The sequence below is a fragment of the Corvus hawaiiensis genome, chromosome 1, assembly GCF_020740725.1.
Source record: "Corvus hawaiiensis isolate bCorHaw1 chromosome 1, bCorHaw1.pri.cur, whole genome shotgun sequence".
Taxonomy (NCBI): Eukaryota; Metazoa; Chordata; class Aves; order Passeriformes; family Corvidae; genus Corvus; species Corvus hawaiiensis.
Genome location: NC_063213.1, coordinates 31,563,680 through 31,581,634, shown reverse-complemented (window position 1 = coordinate 31,581,634; position 17,955 = coordinate 31,563,680). Strand labels below are relative to the sequence as shown.

At 40.7% G+C, this 17,955-nt stretch overlaps 1 protein-coding gene across 2 annotated transcripts in view; it reads right to left on the bottom strand.

Annotated features, from left to right (window-relative positions):
- STAC (SH3 and cysteine rich domain) overlaps positions 1–17,955 on the bottom strand; it is a 71,424-nt gene that overhangs the window by 11,719 nt on the left and 41,750 nt on the right. For both annotated transcript variants that reach the window (XM_048298712.1, XM_048298719.1), the window contains exons 3-8: positions 16,414–16,514; positions 14,176–14,257; positions 12,627–12,742; positions 8,208–8,289; positions 3,958–4,022; positions 2,985–3,073 (exon numbers count right to left, since the gene is read on the bottom strand). In XM_048298712.1, the coding sequence (XP_048154669.1) occupies positions 2,985–3,073; positions 3,958–4,022; positions 8,208–8,289; positions 12,627–12,742; positions 14,176–14,257; positions 16,414–16,514 (535 nt within the window). The remainder of the gene's footprint in view (positions 1–2,984; positions 3,074–3,957; positions 4,023–8,207; positions 8,290–12,626; positions 12,743–14,175; positions 14,258–16,413; positions 16,515–17,955) is intronic.

Sequence of the window (17,955 nt, the reverse complement as noted above, 5' to 3'; positions counted from 1 at the left end):
ACTGGAAGTTTTGCTGCTTGTTTATTAAGAGGCTGTTTAAAATACAGTCCCTACTTGTTAAAGGCATTATGGCTTGGCTTTAAGACATTTCACACTTTTGGGACACACTACTTCATCATCTGTGTTTTCAAGCTGTGATTGCAGAAGGAAGGCAGCAGGAAAATATTTTACTGACAAAGGCAATTAGTCAGCAGGGATATAATTCTGCCCAAGAATGTATTTTTGATTTGAATGGGACATATTTACCTTTATAATGTGTGGTGCTGGGTTGTAATTGCTAAGTATCAGCATCCAGCTGACTAGTTCCAAAGCAGACCTAGGAGGATAATTAGACTGGAAACACTAATAGCAAAATTTGCTAAGCTGATTTTGTGCAGGTAGTTGAACAGTTATTTGACCTTTTTCCCCCACTGCTGGCACTTCATCAACTTTCCTATGTAATTATTATAGTGGTATGTTGTAGAAAGTAAGTGGGAGACCATTTCCAAAGGGATTAACTCCAGAAAGGTCTGTCTATTTGATAACAGACATTTCTTGGATCTTAATAAAATTAATTGACCCCTATTTATTCAGCTTTCCCTGTTAGGCTCACTGTAGTGTTAAGGTATCAGCAGAAGAGCCTGAAAACACATCTGAAGCATATGATGGATAACAGGTCTAATTTAACATGCTCTTTAAGAACATGCATAGAAAACGTGGCTCTTTCTAGGACATCATTGGAGCCCTTAGACTGAAAGGAAAACCACTTTCAACAAGAAGGATTAAGAGAGCCTTGTCCACCCAGTACTCTTCAGCCTGGTTGTTAGAAAAATAACCCAGAAAATATAAATTCATTTGGCTGTCAGAGAAAGATGGCAACTGAACCTAAAGTCTCTCCCTCTCACTTGTCTGAGCACTGAGAACTGTAGATTGAAGACCTGCTGATTTTGCTGATTTTTTTTTTTCTAGGAGAGAGCTGATATTGATGTCTTTATCAAAATAGAAATCCAAGCTGGACCTGTTATTCTTGCTGCCTAGATTTAGGCTACTAATCCACTTGATTCTTTCTATTGGTTGAAATCAGTCAGGTCTCATCTTTTTCTTCTGTAAATCACAACCCTGGATAAATTGTCTGCTCTGCCTCAGTGATCTAGATTTGAGGAGGTGGCAAGATAGGTGCTTGTGTAGGTCCTTTCCAACTGTTCTGTTCTGTTCTGTCCTATTCTATTCATTGCAGTGTCTGAAACATGGGGTTGCTTGTCTTCAGGATTCTCTATTGTAATAATAGGCCATCTCTTAGAATAAGTGTATTACTGCAATGCCCTACTTTACTTATGCCAGAGCATTGGAAAATCTGACTGGCTCCTCCTGCTGTTAGGGAAGAAATCCAGGTTGTGGTAAATTCGAATTTCAGCTGAAATCAGGGCTACACACCTCCGCTGCAGTAATCTGACACTCACGGTATCCTCTCAGAGATGAGCCGGGAACTGCAGAAATCTGCCCTAACTCTTCCTCTCAACTCAGGTCCTTCCCCTGCTATTTGCCTTTGTTATGATGGAGCTGATCAATGCCTGGCTGGTTACCAGCTCAGGTTCCCAGGACAGTACTTGTCAGTCTTGACAATACTGCTCTGCAGAACCCACCTCCAGCACCTCAGCTATGTTAGATGGGAACTCCTGCAACTGAGCTGAATCCTGCCTCGCTCTGCAGTAACAAAACAGCGTTACCAGCTATTGGGCATCCCTTATGGAACAGTGTTAACACGTACATTACTGAATTTCTGACCATGGGACGACAAACAGTGGTGCTGTGGCTGAGTAATGCCAGTTTAAAACCTAGCTGGTATCCCCGGAAAGAGCCTGGTATCTCCTGAAACAGCACATTTCAGACCACAGGCTGCTTTTTCCCCTAAAATGAGGGACAGGAGAATTTTGAAGGATGATGTATTCTCTGGATTTCTGTGTCTGGATGAGGATGGTAGTCCAGTTCAGGCTTGTCTGAGAGGTGTTCTATTTAATAGAAGAAATGTGCAAGATGGAATACACTCCTAAAGAGCAGGATGCAAAATGGAATCCCTCAAGCAGAATAGCTGGCAAGTTGCACTAAAGGTTACCATATACTGTGGTTATTTCCTGAGGAGCTGACATTCCTGAAATAATGATCAGGAAATGCCAGCAAAGCAGAATGATAGGAGAACTTGTAATTTCTTACATCGCACCCTTTAGTTCCAGAGCAGTGAGAAGGCACAGCTGGGAACAGGAAAAGGACTTTCAGTGTTGCAGATGCTGAGGAGAGGAGCATTTCTCTGGCAATTCCCTAAATTTTGTGGCACACACATGATTATTTTGATAGAGAGGATGCCTTGAAGATAGCTGACGTTTCACAGTAAGAACGCTAGAAAGACCATTCAAAATGTGAGTAGCATGAGCAAAATAATTTCAGTGAAAGAAAAGCTGTCATTTTCCTTCAGTGGGCTTGGATTAAACCTTGTAATGAATGCAAGCAACTGATGCAGAATGGAGGAAGTAAGTGCTAAAAATAGCAATTAACAAGTTTATTTTGCAAAACTCTCATGTGAAAACACTGCCATCCAGCAGCTGGACATCATTCTTTTTTTTCAGACATAATTGAATAAGAGGGAGGATCAAACAGGACTGGTAAATCTTTTAGCAATAGCATGAGACCTGGTGGAGAATTCCTAGCTGAAAACTTCTGATTGAAAAACAAAGCAACTGAAAGCCAGAACATTTTATAGCTGAAAGCCATCTTGCTCCTAAAGTGATATAAGTGTTTTTGAAACTTTCAATCTATTGTATCCTTGCCAAAAGAATTGGTCATCAGTTTTTTTAAACTGTGAGAATATCTTTTTATCTGTAAGTGGTTACCTCTATAAAAATGTGTATTGAAAGTGTCAGAAGAAACCCTCCCTTCCCCAAAGTCATATATAACCATATGACCATCAGTGCAAATGGGTCAAATCAACTAACAAATATTTTGGGATTTACCTCATCTCCAAGTCTTCATTTTCTTGTGGTACAAATTTGTACAAGGCAACATAGGTGTTCATTTGTAACGTGCTTTTATAAAATGGTCCCTTTAAGAAAAAAGAGAAAGAGAAAATTTAAGTATTTGCTCTGTAAAGGAATTTGGTTCTGAACCTGATCTTACAATAAATTAGCCAGAATCATCTCACTGTTTCACAGCTTGGAGGACCATGGCCCAGGTACATTGCAGGCCATTAAGGCAGTAACTATCTTAATTTAGAAATAAGATTATTTGAACTCCAAGATCAAATTCCAGGCTTCCAAGGAACACAAGCAGAAATTTGCATAGGCTGGTCTTTGGGATGAGGTATTAAAAATGAGTCTGCCTTTTCTCTCTCTGTGGTATGTATGGCTCTTATGAGCCCAGTAGTGTATTATTGGCATTATATAAGGTGTCTAGTCTACAGTCCTCATTATGGATGGAGTTAGAATTGTACAGTGCACAGGTCCAAATTCAGAGCAGGAGAATCACTTTCTTAAAGTGATTTTAATGTGTGAAAACTTTTTTGTGCTGGGTTTTCAACGGAGAAGACTGGCTACTGTTTCTCCTCGCTTTTTCCACTATTAATCTGGGGGAAAAAAAGAAAAAGCAGCTAAAACAAATACTAAATAATTTTCCAAATGAAGTCTGTGATTTTTGCATTACAGCAGTTCTATTGTAATTACTTGGCCTGCACACTGGATCTTTTGTATTCCCAAATCAATTTGCAATAAGCAGAAAAACATAAAAGTGACCACAAAGGATAAACCAAAAGCCATCTAGTACTGTATATTGTGCTCAGCTGTGGCCAGTGTCCCAGAAATGGTATAAGAACACAACAGTCAGGTATCAGTGGTCCAACAGACCTACTCAAGGTCCTCAGCCAGCCATAAAAACAAGAATTTTACATGACTTCCCATTACCATTGCATCTTCACAAAATGTATGCTCATACCGGGGAATGTATGCTTTTTGGTTCTTCTCCAAAGTGCTCTGTTCCATTTTCGGAGTACGTAAACACTGAAATAAACAAAACACATGACATTTTAGGAGTAGTTAAAGACTCTTCACCTTAACAGGATCCCCTTGATTTTGTTGATCTCTTCCCTTTCTCCCTTATTTTCTTTGATTTCTTGTGGTCTCCTCTGAACCCTTCCACACCCAAAAAAACCACGTATGCCTTTGGCACGTGACACAATCTCTGTCCTCAAGAATTTAAAAGTGTAACAAATAAACCCTTTTGATCAGATGAATATACACAAGTACAGCACTACAAACAGAACTTAGGTACTAGAAGTGCATTACTATTTAAAGTCCAGCTATTTAAAATGTGTTGTTCTCACACTGAGTACTGTATTTTCATGTTTAGGATAAGCAGTATTTCCATGTTAAAGCACCTGAAAAAGCTGATGATCATATATGAGCAATACTGGGGAAGTTTGTATGCAAAACCCCTTCCTTCCCCTCTTTATCTCTAAGTGTTTGATAGCGTTCTTTGGTCCCTCTCTCCGATAGTCCATGCCTGGGGTGCGCTGGATACACTGCTTCTCTCTCTGAATTTACAGGAGGTACCTGAATTGCTTTTAAATCAGGATGGGTTAACTCAGACACAGGCCTGTAGACGCTGAAATTTGTTTTTAAGTTACTAAATCAGAAACTCATGGAATGAGACAACAGTTACAGCACCTAACACACCTGATAGATAACCAGTTACCCGCTATTGTAATTGATTCATGAGCTGACTGATACCTGTCCTCAGTTATCTCCCAAGAAAAAACACAGTGGCTTTATCATTTTGACTGAATTCCCCCTTCACATTTTAAGAATTGCCCAGTGTTATTTGCTTCTGGGTAAAGTCTGAATATGATTTTAATAGCTGGAGTCTTTGAGCAGCTAGAACCATCAGTGTCTTCTCCTACCATTTACCTCTGTAGGTGTTTTGAGCAGAAGCTGGACTTTGTAATGTCTAACAATTTGGAAATCTCCAAAGTGGTAGTATCAGGCTGACTGGGGGCATTTTCTTTTTGTTTATCTGTCATGCAGTTACATGCATTCAGGGGAAAAATATCCAGGGAAAACCAAACTGCTGAATTTTGCTCCTCTGCTCTTTCACTTGCTCATCCTTTCTTTCATTAACACGTATTTCTGGGACTAGTCTACATGGTAGTTGACAACCTAACAGTCTGTGGAGAAGCTTTTTGAGGGAAATAGTAAGGTTCTTTGATAGTAGAGAGTTGTACCTGGATATTGAAAAACAAGACACTGTTCTTGTAACAGATAAAAGACAAGTGAAATGGCAGCTGCAACACACATGAGAAAGATTTTGTACAAAGTGACAGGCATTCATGGGCACACACATCTTCTCTGACAAAATATAAGATAATCTTGTAGTCATAAAGTTCAATGTGTGAATGTGAAGGGAGCATGTGAGCTGATACCTGCCACATTTAACCTGAAAATGTCACAAGCTCTGTCTGGCTGTCCTGACTGCAGTGGACCTGGGGCCTCAGTATACTCCTCACCAGCTCCTGTTGCAGAGGGGCTCTCACCCTGCAGACTGTCAGATGTACCAGAAGGAAAAACTTAGAAATAAACCTAATTTCCTGTATCATTAATGTAGGGGTATATATATGTCTAGCATCGGTATGAAGGGCTTTAAAGTGGTGCTATTACAGCTTGGCAGTGTTCAAATCCTACTCAAATCACTATGCTTTGTTTTTCATGTCCAGAGGAAAAGGAGTTAGGAGGCAAATTGAAGACATTCTGGTGAATACTGAGTTGGGTAATTAGGAATCTTTTGGACTTGCAAAAAGTCATTCACCAAATGAAGTAAAAGTACTTCAGCATCATGTCTGGAGTAATTCCTGTTTGGTGACAGAAAATAAAGCAAGTTTCTAATGTGCAGCCTCATGAACTGTGGAGCTGACCCAGCACATGTGGATGGAGCTGAACTGTACCCTTTTGTGGCTGAGAAGTGCTCACCAAAACTGGGTTTGCAGGGAGGACATCCCATATTTGACTCAAGGGGAAAGTGCTCAAATCATTGTTGATAATAGGCTCATAGATGTCACCTAAAGTGCATTTTGGCTTTTGGGACTTCTGTTACAGATGGCAATTCATAGCAGTGAAAGAGTGTAACTGGCTTAGAGGAGGCTGAAGGGCTGGAAATTAGGTATGCCATCTCACAGTTGTAAACTGGGAAGCTTTGCTTCATAGGATTTACACCAGGGCCTGAATGAAAGTGTCTCCCCTTGAAGTTGTTGTCATAGGAGTTCTACATGGGCAATTACATGGGCACACATGTGCTGGGTCCTTTCACCCTTCTGCAAGCTGTCTTTTCTGCTGTTCCCCTTTACTGAAGAGCATCAGACATACATTTTCCTAAATAGTTATTTGCAGAGGACAGTATTTTAATAGGAAAAAACCCAAAGAACACAAACCCAACTGGAATGGACCTGAGTCATCAAAGCATTAATGTGAAACTTCCTGATAAAAAGGCAGTGGACAACTGAGGAGAAAGGAGTCATGAGTCACTCTAACAATATTTTGAATGTACTTTGTTAAATTTTTAATCTATGTTTAGTTCATGGTCTCTGGATGTTAATAGGAAGCACTTGAATCTGAAAGCCATAGAGGTATGTCGTTCATATCTCCACACAACAGGAATCCATCTATTTTCATATTTGTTTGTCCTAGCAGCAGCAGACAAAAAAAAAAAGTAAAAACCAGGGGTTTTTACACTCTGAAAAGGATTTTACCATTTCCATAGCTTGTGCAAACAGTGCAGGCAGTTTATTAAAAATCTACCAAGAGGAAATTTTTGGAGTGACTGATGCATAATTTATAGCCTGAGCCTCTGAAGGATGGATTGTAAAAAAGCCAGTGCTGATCAAAGGAATCGTTAATGTGCCGCAGAAGTTATTTGGTGGTTTGACACATGCCAAGTTTTTAAACTAATCTCTTTAAGTAAGTTCCTTGAATGCCTTTCTGTGCATTCAGTGAATACAGATCTCAGAGAAAAAAAGTTTCTTTGGGTTTCAGAAATGAAACTATTGACTTCCAAAGAAATAAAAACTTATCTGAACACTCAAACAGGGTCGATTTAATCTCAGGTGGGTGGGATTAAACAATGTGGTACAGACTGAATTTTCTTTAACCAGGTCAGGTCAACTTGCACTTGCAAGACAGAAAACCTAACAAAATTTTCAGGAGAAATCAGATAACATGGATGAGATATTCACAAAATGAGAGGAAGGAAATGACTGAACACAGTGAGGAGAGGTGATAGGACCAAGAGGGGAGGAAAGCAATAAGGAGTTAACATAATATGTAAACAGAGAGCTGAAGCTGGCATTTCACCTACATGAATTGGTAGCAGTACGTAAGGAGCACGGGGGGTGGCACGAAGAAGATAGGTATGCTCAGTGTGGTTTGTTTTTGTTCTGTATATCTTGTGAGATTCAGCAAAGCAGATTTCAAGTGCTGCTAGAGAAGCTGCTCTGATGGTTTGGGCCTGAAGTTGTGCTTAGCAATAATATTTTTGTTTATGACTTCCTCCACCATGACTGAATTCAAGAACAGGGTAACAAACACCAACTCTTAGTGGCGGAGATTTCATTACTAAGATCTCGATGCTATGATGGTTTTCAAATCTCATCATGCCAATGCTGTAAGAAACATTACTTTTGTACTGCAAATCAAACAAAGGAATTGGGCCATTAACATTACTGGGCACATACTACAGTTGTACTGAGAAGTTGCAATTACAGTCAAAATTCATTGTGTTGTATATTTTACAGACACACAGATCTTTTATGATTTTTCTCCCAAAGAGATTGTGATATACAAAATCAAGTAGAAAAATCAAACATATGGAAAAGAAAGTATTACTTTTGTTCCACTTTGCCAATGTGGAAGTGAAACATGTTAAGTCTAGAGTTACAATCATGAAGTAAAGACAGGAGATAGGGAATGGACCTGAACCTTGTGCAGTGGCAGCTCTGGACACAGCAAATTAAGAAAAGTGGTGGCTTCAATTTCATCTGAATGGCAAAAAGCATTCCCCAAATTCTTGCACCAACTCACCTCCTGCTTTGAAAACCAGAATGGCTGCTACAACATGGACATGCCAAAACCCCCCACGTGAAACAGGCAGTACACAGGCCTTTACACCTGAAGGTGCTGTTCTGGCTCGGCATCACTCACCGCTGTTGCTGCGTTTCCTGCTCATGTCAAGGCTGCCTGCAGAACTATTGCCTTCCTCCGGAACTTCTACCAGGTCAGCTGTCTGCAGGGACAGAAACAGCAAATGAGATGGGATAAGCCAGAAAAAGGGACTGATGAAGTGAAATAAAACTACAGCAAGGGTCTTTGGGAAATGTGGTACTTGAGTGGTGTCAGAGCAGAGCAGAGTCAGCCTGATGGGACGGAAGGAAACATTGCGTCTGGTGATGCACAGGACATATCTACTGCACAGGGAGCAGAGAAAGCCCAGAAAAAACCACCAGACCAAGTTTACAGTCTGGAGCACAAAAGATTTCTGCAGTATAAAATAAAGTGAAAGTTAAGGAAAAAAGGATTATGCTAAGCAATGTGGTTCTCTGTACAAAACAGAGAGGGCATGAGGGAATTTGCAGGTTCTGCAGGTATACTAAATAGCTATCTACCAAGGAGACTGAACATTAGTTGAAACTACTGACTTTTAATATATTAGTCCTGAATACATTATTCAGTAAGATAACTGTAATGTAAGGATCATTTTCATTTTGTTAAAAAGCTGTAAAAGAAAGAGCTGGAGTGCAATGGAGTTGATGAAGTGAATCTTTAAATATCTGTCCTCACTTTCTTTTTAAACAGTCATCTGGCCAGTATGGTTAGGGAAATTGAAACCTAAGTGTTGCTTTTAGAATTAGTATGATTTCTTCTTTGTACCATATTAATGTCAATCATGATTAGGGACCCAGTGTTCTAGGGTATAGGAAAACATGGGATGACATAATCTTAAGCCTCAGAAGTATATCCTGCATATGGCACCAGATTCCTAGGCTGGGTAGTCAGCTTCTCCTTGTATAGCCCAACAGGAATGAGGAGCTGCTCCAACAACTCTGTGTGAGTCTGACCTTAGCAAAACTTCAGTTACTGAACTCTCTACGTTTTTGATAATGAGAAAAAACCCAAAGATTGAACTCGAGTCAGGTGCTTTCTCTAATTTGAAGAACTGTGAATACTTACATTTCTCCTAATCTTTATTTATTTCTAGTTATAACTAGTAATATCTAGTTAAATCTAGTTATTTCTAGATTTGAAGTAATAAGAAGGATTTAATGTTATTGTATGACACTTTACAATTGTACTGTACACATAGCTCATTCTATTGTTTTGCAGAGCTTTGCCTGCATCACAGGAACATTCACTGTTTTTGTTCAGGGAGCAGAATCTGAATTGCTTTACAGATTTTATACGTTGGGGTTTTTTCCTTTTACTAGCGTTGACAAAAAGTTGTTTTTAGAAAGTACTTCCACAGTTTTATTTCTCCTATCTAGTACTTTCCTCGCTGCTTCTCCATCCAAGGAAACTAATGAACAAAGAGGTTGAAAGTAGATTTGTACCATAGGTATCTTGTGGCTGTCTTGCTTCCCTTGCTATTTTAAGAACCCTCTACTTTGCTGCTCTGTTGCTCCTTGTTTTTAGACCCTGCCTTTTGCAGCAGGTCATGTTTGTCTTACATCTTGCCCAAATAGGTCACCCAAGGATGAGAAGGTACTGCAGTAGCAAAGTTTACACAGAGACAGTGTAGAGCATATCTATGGATTCTGGTTGCTGGGTGGAGAAGAGAAAGACTGGCTTTGTTGAAAAATTAAGTCCCAGCTATGTTTCAGCTCATTGCTACAACATATTCCTCGGTTTTCATGGACTAGCTTCGTTATTGCTGATTAGCAGCTAATGTCATTTTGTTAGGTTCTAGTGCATATGGGATGCGTTCTGACTGTCTCTTCAGTATATACCTCATCCAAAACCTTCTGAGGTAACCTCAGTTACCCTTAATGATTTTTCACTCAAGGGCTACGTGACAAATGGTCTAATAGAAACGATAGAGGTGCAAAGGTGCTTTTGAGAGGAGCTGATCCACAAAAAGCTAACAAGAACTAGATTCACATTTACATCACCTCAAGTGCCTTTTTGTTTAAATGTGGGTTGCAAAAGCACAGTTTTGAAGCAAGCAGTAGGTAGTAAATCTGGAGCATATGGCCACTTTCTTTTATGGGAAATGCAGAATCCGGGCGGAAAAATCAGTGAGTACGTCCACACAGCTCAGTCGTGTTAAAAATACTTTGGCTAGTTTAGAGGAAGGTGGTTGTCTCTACTCTCTGCAGAGACATGAACTGAGTGCAGTATGGAAGCTTCATGGCTTCCTAGGCCAGTCACCTATGCTTTTCACCACCTTCAGCAGGAGCAGCTCTGCTGTGCTGACCTGGAGCAAAGCCTCCGACAGCTTGGACACCACCTGCAAGGTGAAGTGGTATCCCACGTGTCCCTGTGTCCCTGGTGTTCCTGGTTAGGTGATATGGCAGAACCTTGAAGCACACACCATCTCCCAGGCCTGGGACGCAGCACAGCCTCACAGCTGCATTGCTGCTTCTTCTTGGAGGGGAGCAGAGCAGCCCAGAAGTGAGGATCACTGGGGAAAGGCCTCAGTCCCTCTGAGTTACTAACTACACGTGCTTCTCAGGCCCCTGTGCCACATCCCTGTGGCAGCCACTGGTCAGTACCCATTCCCAGGTCACAAGTCAATTTTAAACCACCACGGCCCCATAATTTTGTTCAGGGTTGTGTCTAAGCTGTTTTTTATCCCTGTCTCAATCCACAGTCTTGTGCTGGCAAAATTTATGGTTTCTCAAGTCTGTTTATTCAATTCTATAATGTTTTCTATTTCCTGTATGCTGACACATTATATTCTCTCTCAGCTTCAATACCCTGGAGAAATTCCTGTAATGAACTTGCATTCTTAAATTCTACACCCACACCTCACCTAGTTATGATCAGCTCCTTAGGGTAAAATGACACAGCATTAGTGATTTCTATGCTTGAGTTGTCATTTATAATTCAACATAAAATTTATTGATTTAGAAAGCAATAATTACATTTGTAGAAATTTTGTTTCAAAGGAAATTAAATAATTGAAAGAAATAAATGTAATAACAATGAGGCAGGTGGTAGAGTCACTTTGGGTTTTAAAAAAGAATGAGAATTAGCAAATTCCTTTTAAGGCACAAATAGGGGTGGATAGAGGACATGTGCCTTAATAAATCCCTTGCAGATTTCACTTAGTTCTTGCTTAAATTAATTTGTCTTCTTTCCCATCTGACATGAATTGATGTCTGTTTAGAGTCCACCTATACCACCTGAGATTATAGGTCAGCAGTGTGAGTGAGAATGCATTTAAATGCCAGGGAAATGTGGTAACAAACATACACAGATATTAGCATGACTTGATATTAAGCATATAAGTATTTGCTTTGAGACCTGGAGACCAAGTCTTGTCATGTCTCTGTGCCTAGTGATTTTTATTCTGAGATGAGTGCAGAAGAGATTGTCAGATACTATGGGTCTGATTTTTAGAGATGACAATCAGCTTTAGCCTCCAGTGGATTCAGGTGTGATTTTCTTTTTTTGGTTATTATTTTTTGGGGGTGGAGGAGTGGTGGAGTGGGGAGGATCTCTTGGGAATGGAAGAGAACCCCAAACATAGGCATAAGTGCCTGTTTATGAGAGGCTGAGAGGGTGGGAAATGTTCTTTCAACACCATGAAGGAGCTCCTGATCTCACGGATCCCAATACTGAGATAAATAACCATTTCTGTAAGGATGAAATTGGCAATTGTTACTATTGAACAGGGTATGGATATAGCAAATGCAGGATATAGCTTCCCTTGTTCTTCTCCACTTCTCCTGTCATGGTCCTGAAGAAAGTGACTTATGATTGGAGAGAGCGAATGACAAACATTAGCGTGAAGGCTAAAACATCCCTGTCTGCATACAACAACCTGAGCACACCTGTCTGTATTTGGGGTTTGGAGAGAGAAGCCCCCATCTGTAATACCTCCCTCATGATTTTGCGCTGGACGGGGGGGAGGTCCCACTCTATTGCCTTATGGCAGTAGCAGTGTCTTAATTTTGTCTGGGCTTGTACTGGGGTCATGCACTTTTAAATCTAGGCTCTGAGGACTCCTAACTCATCATTATCACTTCTGTGAAGGGCAAATGGCCACCATCAACAACAGGCGCTATGCATCTACTCCAGCCTGACAGTTCCATATCTCTGTTACACTTCTCTATGGATATGCAAAAAAAAAAGATTACTATTTCCTTTCCCAATCTGATGAAAACGGCTTACTAATTTAATTAGTACTCTTCTCTTTTTTCCAAGAGTCATCTAAAAGATACATAAAACTTGAATTTGCAAAAATAACAAGTTTCTGGTCTCTGTATGGAAGCTGAGAGTAAGATTTTAGGGTTTATTTTACAGTTTTAAATACAAATTTTGTGAACTCTGATACACACTCATGTGAATGAGTATCCGTTGCTCCTCCAGAAAGAAAATAGAAGAAAGATGTGGGATACTTACAGAGTTTCTGTTGGGAGAGTCAGAGCCACTGCCAGAACTTCCCTTTTTGGTTTTCTGGGCTAAAGAAGTCCCAAAGCGGAGAGTTTCATACACGGGGTCAACCTTATTTCCACAGGCTGCAACAGAAGGAGCAAAACATGCATCAGTCAATACCCTTGAGGGTATTTCTTTTCATGTTCCTGCATAACTTGGAGCAACACCTGCCTCTACCAACATGTACGTATGCTTAGACACAAGTTGAAAGACTATCCTGATAAAAAGTGAGTGTGGAACTTAGTGGAATTGCTATCAATTTTCTGTTGCCTCTCTACTCCCATAAAGATCATCCTCTTCTCATACTGGCTCTTGAATTCTTGGCCATCACCTTGTCTCTCTTCATCTGTCATTCTCTTTCCCTAATCATCACTTGTGCTGCCTGTGTGGAGGTAGGAAGACAAAGTACCAGGAGGTTCTAATCCATGTTTGTCTCTACAAGTGACTTCTTGGATTGCTCTCAAAAGCGGGTCTCCCTCATAGCTAGCCACAAAAATCATCTCCCATGGAAGAGAAATGGATGTCTTCAAAGGGCATACGCAAATTCAGTCCAAACTGTCTTCTATATCTTGCATTCTTAGACCTCAACCTCTCTTGTGACACAAGGCAGTGGGCATGTAGAATACGGTACCTTTGTAGCACTATGTAGGAGAGAAGTTTTATCCAAAATCTGAGAAAATACAAGAGATTTTGGATTTTGATTAGAGCAAAGCACACCTTATCTTTTAGCCAGAGTTTATTCAAAATGTTTCTATTCTGATAAAAATGATGGGTGTTTTTTAGAAAGAGAAACTTAGATGAAATCCTTATAATCAGTTTTTTTTAAACTGCTGACAGTAACAATGCAAATGTTATCAGACAAGTAGTTTTAAACTGCCTGCCTAGTTTTAGCTTTCATTTTTTGTACTTCCAGCTTTGCCTGGTTAGAGTACTGGTGGGTAAAAATATTTACAAGAATAAACTTAACTTCTCCATTTCAAAATGTTTATTTTCAGAAGTTTGGTATTACAGTGAGGAAAAAGTGGTCTCTCAAGTTCTTAGACAATGTGTAGACATGATAAATAAGGAAAAATATGAGGAAAGTAAAAAGTGTGGATGAAAAAGGACAGGAACCTAGCAGCATCCCTCAAAAGCCAGACCAGTGATTTGAATGCCCCCTGCTGTTTTGATCTCCCCGTCTTTTATTGATTTCTTCCCAGCTCTGACCTTCATCTCAATATTCCAGTGTTTCTCCCCTTCCAAGTTCCTACCTTGATCTCAGGTAGTTGTTATTATAAACAGTATAATTGCTAAAAGGTATGTGTACAGGGTTTTGAGTGAAAGATACAATAGACACACCCTCTCCTCTTCCAGCTTTGTATCTTTGAGGTGGTCCTTTCCTGAGATGGAAGAAGGGCATCCAGTCACCGAAAGGAGCTGGAAGGCTGCTGAGGGTAAAGACCAAGGTTGGAGTCTGCTGCTGCTGTTGCAGAGCCCTGCCAAAAGAACACTGAATGGAAAAGCAATCAAAACCTACCAATAGGCATCACTTCTTTGATGCAGCCGAACTGTTCATGAATGAGTAGTGGTGAGCTGTAGTACCGTCGAAATCCCTTTGGCTGGAGGGAGAAAAAACAAAACCAAGTGAAGTGCATTGCATGCCTTGATTGATGAAGTAGAAATAGCCTCAGCTCTTTGGTTAATGGTGGAACATTGTGGTCAGGCTGGAAATTTGCCTCCTGTTGTTCAGTCACTGTGAGGTTTAGAGATCAGAGATTTATTTGATTTTTCTCCTAGAAAAAACACAATTACCCATATTTATCTGGGAGGAGGGGCTCATTTTCAGCTCCCCTTTTTCTTTTGTCTTACACAAAAGCAGCACTCATTAATTACAGCAGAAGTGCTGAATCATTAGAGGTTCTGGGAAGCTTCCCTCTCCCTATCTTCTTATATAACGTGAATTTCATTGTGTTGTATTAGACATGTGATTATCCTTCCCCACCCTAACTCCAAATCCTCATGTTCCCACACAAGCACTTGTGAAACCCAAGGAATTTAGAACCTTTCTATAGGCTTTTCTAAGGTTTACTGCTGTGTGACTGCAACTTCCACTGCTTTATTTTTTTTCTGTCTTCTAAGGTCAAAAAACTCTCCAAGCTGTTACCAGATATCCCCACAGTGTCCACTTGTAGAGAAATGCACTGTAACAACTCAAGCTATACCATTAAAGAATACCAAAATATGGCAAATAATAGTGGCCCATATCACTCTAAAAACATATCTCAATTCAGGCAAATGCTCAGTATTCAAAATGAATGCCTTTGAGGCACTGGAGCTTCACAAATGGTCTCTCTGATTTCTAATGTCTGCAGGCTGTGAGAACTTCTAGTCACAGTGAGAAGCGGGGAAGATTCACAGAGATACGCGTATTTTCCATATCCTCATTCCAGTGTACGTCAAAACCTGATAGACAACTAGTTCTTTAGGTAATGAGCTGCAGAAAAGACTAAAAAAGAATGAGATGACTGATAAACTTGGAGTCTTAGAGGAATAAGTTCCAGATTCTTTGGCCTTGGTTTACCTCCAAGCTAGATTGAGACAGAGTATGAGCATGAGCTCACAAAACTTCTGACTTTGCTGACAACTTCCTGATGTAAATTTGGTCTCTACTCTTCTGTTTTTGTAAACTGGTAACCACAAGAGCTGAGGCTGGAATCAAGAAATGCATGAATCGATTAACATGATGTAATATTTGCCTTGTCCAGGGCTTGTCATTCAGCTCTTCACAGACCAACTGTTTATACCAGAATGCCTCACACTAGAACTATGATTATGGTTTAGATACCTAAAGACTTGCCTCAGGGATATAAACAACAGTAGCTTTCAGTGAACACTCTTGGAGAGAAAAGATCTTTCCAGTGAAAGGTGGGGTTTGTAGCCCTTTTGAAGTCAATGCCTGCGTTTTCCCATCACTTAACATAGTGAAACTCTTTGGTTTTAGCTCATAGTTGTCTCAAGTGTCTTCAAGTTGCAACAAATCTGAGAACATCTGCAACATGAATATATGTATTCAGTTTTCACATTCCAGCTGGTATTTTTCCAAGTTCCTTTTCCAAAAGTAACCAAAAAGAACCATATTCCCATAACAGTCAACACGGTGGGTTAGAATTATCTCAGACACAATGTGCTGCCATTGCCAGTCATGAGATTTTGCTGCTCAGAAGGCAACCCAGGCACTAATGTGCTGTGTCCATACAGAGGCAGGCTCCTCCCAGCCCCTCCTGCTGAGAGATTACTTCAAACTCTGTAGTGTCTTACTGTGAAATATCCTTTGGTTTTCTTTTTAAGGTGAATTATGTTTTTTTATTCAAGCTCTAGCAGTGGAGAAGACAATAAAACATAATTTGAAGGATTTTTGATTTGTTAAACCCCACTGAAATACTATGATTAATTTATAGCATTCTTTGAGAGGTTTGCAGCAAGCACAGTTGAAATCAAGGTAATTAATTCTGTTAGCTAGCTAAATTTGTATTCTGTAACTGTATTTTCACATCCACAAAGCAGACCAGATTTGTGCTTTGGTTTTGTTTGTGTTCTTGTGCAGCAGCAATTGCCCAAATTCACAACAGGGCACCCACCACCTGTCTTCACTTTTCCCACCTCAGTAGAGTGATCTGGTGTGGGTTCTGTTAATGCGGCAGCTAAAGGCACACGTGGAATTCAGGCACACACAGGAAGTGGCTCCAACACAAGCTGCCCTGAGCTGCTCACTTACCAGCTTGCCCATGCAACGCTGCTGTCCAATACTGTCTGCACACTTGTGGTGGATGCTCATCTTACAAGCCTTACAGCGCAGTCCGTGCTTAGCGTTCATCCCTGGGAAATGCACGGGAATGATTGAGTTAGACAAAATCAATAGTTTCCATCCATTTAAGCAAGTGACCTGAAAGAACTGATGAGGTCAGTTGCAGTAGAGCAAATATTGACAGCATTCTTTGCCTTACCTACTTTTTAAAGTGCACATTTGTACACGCATTTTCTTTACAGCCTCTCCATTTTAGCCATTTGTCCCCCAGGCTCTTTCCCAGGCTGTTGGTGCCTTTAGATACGTATTAGATTATGCTCTGCTATATGATAATCTGACCAACAGTGTCTCTGCCTCATGAACACCAAGCAAAACCCCTTTGTTCTTTTGAAAGATCTTGGCATGGCTGTGCATGCCTGAGGGAGCCACTGAAGGAGCACCCAGGCTCTGGGGAGCCAAGCCATCAGTGGAGGCCCAGGTTGTGTGGGTGAGAGGTAGCTCCAGGGGTATGTGAGAGGGTTAAGCCAGCTCCCTTGCCATTGCCCACCCACAGGCTAACACATTCCTGTTTGTGTGGTTTCTTTTTCCTGTGTGGTTACACTGGATTAGTGTGCTGTGAGGATTTTTTTCAGTTCTAGTTTCTTCTCAATTACACATGCTCAAAACAATACTGACAATTGCTCCCAGGGACTGCTTCTCTCACCATCCTCTACTCAGAGGATGCAGGAAGGGCTCCTTGCATGTCCCTGAGTGGGGCAGTGAGGGTGCCATGAGTTTGACCGTGCTCTCCTTCCTTGCCAGTGGAAAAATTATTTGTCACGGGTAGGGGAGCTACAGGAGAAATTTTGCCTTACAGATGCAGATTTCTTCCACTTGGCCAACAGAAGTTCTGCATTATCTTCAGTATGGACCTACTTCTAAACGACAGACCCAAGACTGCTTGCTTGCAGTCAGGAACAGTCACTTTTATTCATACAGCCAGTGATGCTGCAGTAGCTCTTAAATCCCTACAGGACTGTGTAAACAGAACAAGTAAACAGCAGATCTGTTCATTAATATCTAATGTGAGAGTGAGTATGAAACAAAGTAGTAAAAAACCCCCAAAAACTCTCAACATTTTAACCAGCCCTCATTAGTCAGACATGATAGGAATATTAGTCAGAAGGATCCTGCATCTGAAAGTACTCATGTAGCTCATTGGTTATTTGAGTAGTCAACACCACGTACATGCTGCCAGTTTCATTCAGTGAAGTGCTACCTTCAAAGACAAAGAAGCCCTTCAGGGAAGGTTTCATCAAGTTGGTGCCAAACCCCAAGCCTTAAGTTCCACTTTCAGAGGAAGGGGTGTCTGAAGTGGCCACTTTCAATCCAGATAAGGCAGGCTGAGGTAGCCATAGGTGGTTTCAGTGAACCAGGCTCAGGTGTTTCACTTGTGTGCTTCCTGTAGGGTAGGGAACCGAGATCCTCCCCACCTTCTTATAGAGACTGCTGGAGAGATAGGGACTGAATGGG